Below are 6,728 nucleotides of genomic sequence, written 5' to 3' on the forward strand. Positions count from 1 at the left end.
GTTCCAGTCCAAAGGATCAATCTTCAAATGTCTGCAAATGTGTCTGGATATAGAGGATTTCATAGATTCCTAGTGTTTTTATCATTAACTGAGCCACCGTTTGAGGAAAATGGGCAGAAATATGAAAAATGTGTTTCTTGTGGATTACTGCTGATGTTCACAACAACTGGAAGTCTCTAGAGCCTGCAGGTAAATATCCCATAATCAATTATATCATATGTCAGAGTCTTTGAAGGTGGTCAGTCAGTAGTACATCTGGAACTACTGAGACAAACCTATACTAAATAGGTTGTTTTTTTTATTCATAGGATTGCATTTAAAGTACATATATTCTGTTAGTAAATCCCAAATGTTATATTTTTCAGAATAGTTTGAACTCTAAGGAGGGAATGGGAGTTGCATCAGTCAGCATAGCCTATTCATGCATTATCCTGTCCTCTAGGTTTCTCACACCAAGCCTTATACGATCCCTGGGCTGCAAATGGACTATTGTTGCAGCTATGTGATCTACACAGTTGGAAGCTTCTTTCCAGAATGGTATGATGATGATCTTGCCCTCAGTGAGCCCAGGCATACAGTATGTCAATTAAATCTAATAAAGACTGTAAAGAGCTTTGTTTTGCAAAGAGCAGCTGCTTACTGAGAGGTTTACTTTCAGGGCGAGCCTGATCTCAGTCTGTGATAATTTGTTTGGGAGGATCTCCACGGTGGTCTGCTGCCAGTACATATCTCACCACTACAGGCAACCTGTAGGCAGAAGACAAAACATAAAGTCAGGATGTAGTCAATCACTACTTTGGGATATTTTTCCTCTTGTACCAGTTGTCTTCTGTATGGGGAAATCTGATGTCATCCCTTATATTTGGGCAAGATATCAGATATCTAAACATTTTAACTACCTGTGCAGTGTTCATAAATGTTATATGGCTTACCCTAAAAACGGAAGACATATCAAATCAAATTTATTTATATAGCCCTTCGTACATCAGCTGATATCTCAAAGTGCTGTACAGAAACCCAGCCTAAAACCCCAAACAGCAAGCAATGCAGGTGTAGAAGCACGGTGGCTAGGAAAAACTCCCTAGAAAGGCCAAAACCTAGGAAGAAACCTAGAGAGGAACCAGGCTATGTGGGGTGGCCAGTCCTCTTCTGGCAGTGCCGGGTGGAGATTATAACAGAACATGGCCAAGATGTTCAAATAGATAAGTGATCAACTTCCCATAACGAGATTGTTACGCACGCCTCTTGGAGGGGGGAACGCAACATCCTGTTACGCTTAACTCCCCGTGGAGTGAAAGAGGTATGTGACAGTAGGTGCAGGTAAGGATGACAGACAGAATTTGACCATTAACAGGGAATTTATTCCTTCACACGGTAATGTTGGGAAAAAGGGCCTGGACGGAACCAAAAAAAAAAGAAAAAAAGAAAAGAAAAAAAAGTATTCTACCTTACCTACCCACAACTTACCTAACTAGCACCAGCTGGTGCACTTACCAAAATACAGGGGGATGGTCCACCCAGGTCTTACCTAGTGTGCAAAGAGAGAGTACATACTATGGGTATATGTATGCCCGCATGCCTCTTGCCTAAGCACTCCCAAGGTGCCTAAGCTATCTAAGCCATCTCTGAGCAACCACCAACACAGAACATTGTCAATAAGCTATCTCTGAGCAACCACCAACACAGAACATTGTCAATAAGCTATCCCTGAGCAACAACCAACACAGAACATGCCAATAAGCTATCCCTGAGCAACAACCAACACAGAACTTGCCAATAAGCTCTCTCTGAGCGAGCAACAAACAATAGTGGGGCATACCCAGAAGCTCATTTTCTGAGCAAAGGAACACTGGCTTTTATAAGGAGTCTGTAATTGCAGACAGCTGTATCCCCTGACGAGAGGTCAGGGTCAGTTCCAATCTGGATTGGGGCCGACCAATCAACTGCTTGGGGGAATCCAGGAAGCCATTTCCTGAAATACATACACATACATACAAACTCACAACAACACAGAAACCAGGGAACGTAACAGAGATTCAGCTTCATATCCTTTCTTATTGTGTCTCACAGACACGTGACCTGTCTCTCTCTCTCCTTACAGTGAATGTAACTCAAGGTGAAGCTCAGCTCTGTGGACTGTCCAGTACTGGGAAGCTCTAGTGCAGTAATTGTAAACTCCACCAGACCTGATGACAAGTCTGTGAACACTCTGTCAGGCTGCTGCCTATGTGAGATGCCCTGTAAATATGTAAACCGTACATACAGACATTACATCATAGGAGGACATACCTTATGTTCACCCCATTGTAACCGTATCAATCATATGTCAATCACTGAAACAATCCCCTCCTCTCGCGCTATACAAACATCACAGCAGAAATATCTACTGTATATTCTGCTGGTGTTAATCCTCTGGCAGCTATTCTGGTGGCTACATTCCTGGATAAACATAAACAGCAAACATAAACTGGACTATAAGGGCAACAAAGCGCCCTTATGTACTGTTTTTCTTGACACATTCAAACAACTTCGAGATAAGAGACAAGTTCTTCTCCTCCTTTTGACCTCATACATTGATCTGTAGGTGGGTTTCCTTACTGGGGACTACACCAGTGTAAGTTACTACGCACATTTCTGAAACACATTCCTTAACGCTGACAATAGTAATTAAAACATATTTTAAAATCACTAAAACTAAGACATTTGTTTTGTTCAGAAAAACCCTGTATCTGACCACATTATGTACCTTTAAAAAAAAATGTTTTTTAGAGTTATGCCACATGTGCTTTGGGGATACGTTTTGTTGGCTATGTAATGATTTGCTTTGGTGCCACAGCTTCCCTATTCTCTATACTTTTTGGGAAGCTGTCACAATACATTGGAAGAGAAGCATTATTTCATTTGGTAAGGGGGGACAATGTAAACACCAGATGATACATTGGAACATATCAACAATCACTTTGATGATCCACTTCTACTTACGGTATTTGTGTAACTCTCTTCCAGCTTCAGTGACACGCAGCCCTTATCCTGGGTCTGTTGTTCTGGAGGCCTCACCCAGACCAGCTGCCTGTTTTATTTGTGTTTCCTGCTCTCTGGGGCAATGCAGATGCTGTATGGCAGACACAAATCAAGGGTGAGTTACCCTTTTCCTGTAGTCATGATTGCCTGACCTTTAGTGTGTGACCAACTAGGTATTGAATCCAGGTCACCCACATGCCTCAAGACTGTTAGCCCTCTGAGCTAAAAAAACCAAACAAATGTGCTGTGCATTTATTCTGGAAGCTAACAGTTTTCAGACAAGGTTACTGACCTGTCAATAGTTCACTGAGCCACCGATGTTATAACCTTTACCGGCTGTTCAGATGGAACAAAAAATGTAAGATTTCTTTCCATTTTTCAGCATTCTATGGAGTTCTTTTTTATGACCAGAAGGAGGTAGCATTTGCTAACTATCGACAATGGGAGTCAGTTGGATTTGTAGTGTTGTATGCGCTCAGAAACGTAATCTCTGGAAATCAAGCTCTTCATCCTGTCTGGAGTTCTACTTGTGGCAGTTGTACTCCATGATGGGGTGGAATTCAAACAGAGGAAAAAAATTCTACACAGGGGGGGGGGGGGGGATTAAGTCCAAACCCCAGAGGGATATAACATTGACCTGACCACAGAAACTACAAGACTGTAGTAGAAGTCGACAAATCTTGACTGTATTAAATAGACCATGTGGAATACAACTCTCATGTAAATAGATATGTACGCTGTGAGAAATATACATGCAATTTTTAGTATGTCAAGTATAGGTTATATGTATAGCGGTCCCTTATGTTGCTAGCGGGGTCAACATGGTTATTTTTACATGGTTTAAACATAAAAATAAACTGACCTCCACCTGTCCTGCTCGAACCACATGACTAGGCTACACTATCTTTCGCGCGGCAGTGGGTTCTCCTAGCAACACGGATGACCGGCAGCGGTGCGGAGGTCTTAATAACACTCGCAGAACTGAAGAAAGCTCGGGACCGGGCGAGAGGTGCCTGTGTTTAAAAAGAAGAGCTCTCTCATCAAGGTAGGTAGAATGTAAATACGATATTGGACCATTTCAGTGAGATGTGTGACGGTACTCGAGGTTCATTAATCATATGTTGAATTCTAAAGCCCATGTGTGAAGCCTGCTAGCCTGGTTGGTTGACCCTGCCAGTCTCTGTTTAGCTATTGTCGCCTATTGGTGCATGACACGGAGTAGGAGTGTAATGTTATAGAGACTGGTACCCAGCACAGAGTACAAGGAGTGTAATGTTACAGAGACTGGTAACCAGCACGGAGTACAAGGAGTGTAATGTTACAGAGACTGGTAACCAGCACGGAGTACAAGGAGTGTAATGTTACAGAGACTGGTACCCAGCACAGAGTACAAGGAGTGTAATGTTACAGAGACTGGTACCCAGCACGGAGTACAAGGAGTGTAATGTTACAAAGACTGGTACCCAGCACGAAGTACAAGGAGTGTAATGTTACAGAGACTGGTATTTAGCACAGAGTACAAGAAGTGTAATGTTACAGAGGCTGGTACCCAGCACGGAGTACAAGGAGTGTAATGTTACAGAGACTGGTATTTAGCACAGATTACAAAGAGTTGTATGTTACAGACACTGGCCCCCAGACTAGAAGCCTACAGCCTAGGTTTGATTGCATAGGAACAAAATGATTTGAATTGCCATGATTGTTTCAATTAAAAATTTATAAGCAAAGAGCAATTTCTAATAAATAATTTTGCAAGGACTGTAAGGGAGTGGTCTGATAACAACAGTTTACCTTCCAAGTTAGGAATAAACTGTGACTCATTTTGTACCCTCATCAATATAATGGTACTGTTGTTTTTTATTGAAGGATCAGACGGTTGTTTTCCTGGTATGGCCGCCGCAGGTGTGTGTGGCCCCACACCCCTGGTGTTCCGGCTACACGAGGGAGCCCCAGAGCTGGTGAGAGAGGTGCTGCTGGAGAGAGGCTGGGAGGAGTATGATGAGCAGGGGCAGGAGGAGGGAGGCTGGAACCTCTACTGGCGCACCTCAGCCTTCCACAACTCAGACTATGAGAACATACTGCCATGGCAGAGACTCAACCATCACCCCAAGACTGTGGGCATCACCCGCAAGGATTGCCTGGCCAGAAACCTGAAGAGAATGAGAGGGACGTTCGGCTCGGGTCTTTACAACTTCAGTCCGACAACTTTCATCCTCCCCAATGATTACACCAGGTTTCTGGCAGAGTACACCAAGCATCGTTTGAAGAATGGAGGCAGGTCGGGGTATTGGATCTGCAAGCCAGTGGATCTATCAAGAGGCAGGGGCATCTTTATCTTTGAGGACATCAGAGACTTGGTGTATGACTCCTCAGTGATCGTTCAGAGATACATCAGCAATCCTCTCCTCATCTCAGGGTACAAATTTGACCTTCGGATCTATGTTTGTGTGAAAAGTTTTAAGCCCCTCATCATCTACATGCATCAGGAGGGAATGGTACGCTTTGCGACTGAGAAATACAATTTGACATCTTTGGACAACCTTTATTCTCACCTGACCAACACAAGCATTAATAAGTTTGGCCCCTTCTACACAACAGACAAAGAGAGAGTGGGACAAGGATGTAAGTGGACTATGAGTAAATTCCGCTGCTTTCTTCATAGCCAAGGTATCAATGAACTGTTCCTCTGGCAAAAGATCAACAGCATTGTCACACTAACTTTGCTCACCATAGCCCCTTCCGTACCTTCCAGTCCCAACAGTGTTGAGCTCTTTGGGTTTGACATCCTAATTGATGCCAAATATAAGCCATGGCTACTAGAGGTTAACTACAGCCCTGCTCTCACCATCGACTGCCAAGTAGACGTGACAGTCAAGAAAGTACTTCTCAATGATCTGGTTGATCTGATGAACTACAAGTCCATGGACAGCGTTAGACAGAGAGGATATCTCAAACAGAAGTACAAACGCCCCTGCTATCTAGGCAGCCAGTCTCTGCGGTCCCCAGTGCTCCCCAAGTCTATGTGTGAGCACCACCCAGGAAACAAGAAAAGTCACAGCATCCATTCTACGTTTTCTGACAGTATGAGATACTTTCCATCAGTTGAGATGAACCGTATCCGCACCACAAGGAATTCCATAAGCAACACCAAGCACTCGGCTCTGAATCCAATACTCATCCCACATTCAAAGACTGCAGCTGTAACTGGAAACAGAAAGACACATCCAGTGCTCTCACAGATGACAGAGGCCATCCAGTGGTCTGAGGCTTCAGACATAGAGCCAGAGTTTGATGACAGAAACCTGTCCACACGTGTTAGCCCGTGGCAGGCCTCAAGGCAACCAGCCGGGGGCTGCTGTAAGCTACCTGCCATTCACATTCAAAAGTACAAGACTCCTAAATTCCCATGGGACCCTAAAAGCCAAGATAAGAGCACCCCACCACTCCGTGTGGGAGACTTCATACTGACGTTTCCTTTTAATGAGGTCACACTGAAGGCGTCGTGGGACAAGCTCAACATTAAGACTGCAGTCCACGAGGTTCACAAGCTCATCGGCCAGCTAGCATCAGGATGTAGCCACAAACAGAAGAGAGGGATGGAAGATGAGTTGGATAGATGCAAAGAGAAAAAGGATTTTGGGTCTTTGTTTTGGGGACCTACTAACCCTCCTCTACTTAGTGAGTGCCACTTGTCAAACTAACTGATC

The 6,728-nt window shown here is 43.9% G+C and overlaps 1 protein-coding gene and 1 pseudogene across 1 annotated transcript; both read left to right on the top strand.

Annotated features, from left to right (window-relative positions):
- The first annotated feature begins 27 nt into the window (after window positions 1-27).
- LOC109866198 (protein unc-93 homolog A-like) lies at window positions 28-3,570 on the top strand (annotated as a pseudogene).
- A 1,338-nt stretch (window positions 3,571-4,908) lies between these two features.
- On the top strand, window positions 4,909-6,727 carry ttll2 (tubulin tyrosine ligase-like family, member 2). Its single transcript, XM_020454754.2, has one exon. It carries the CDS (start codon window positions 4,911-4,913, stop codon window positions 6,720-6,722), a length of 1,812 nt encoding a protein of 603 aa, XP_020310343.1. The 5' UTR covers window positions 4,909-4,910; the 3' UTR covers window positions 6,723-6,727.
- Window position 6,728: the final 1 nt, after the last annotated feature.

Source organism: Oncorhynchus kisutch, linkage group LG21 (assembly GCF_002021735.2).
Source record: "Oncorhynchus kisutch isolate 150728-3 linkage group LG21, Okis_V2, whole genome shotgun sequence".
In the NCBI taxonomy this organism is placed as follows: Eukaryota; Metazoa; Chordata; class Actinopteri; order Salmoniformes; family Salmonidae; genus Oncorhynchus; species Oncorhynchus kisutch.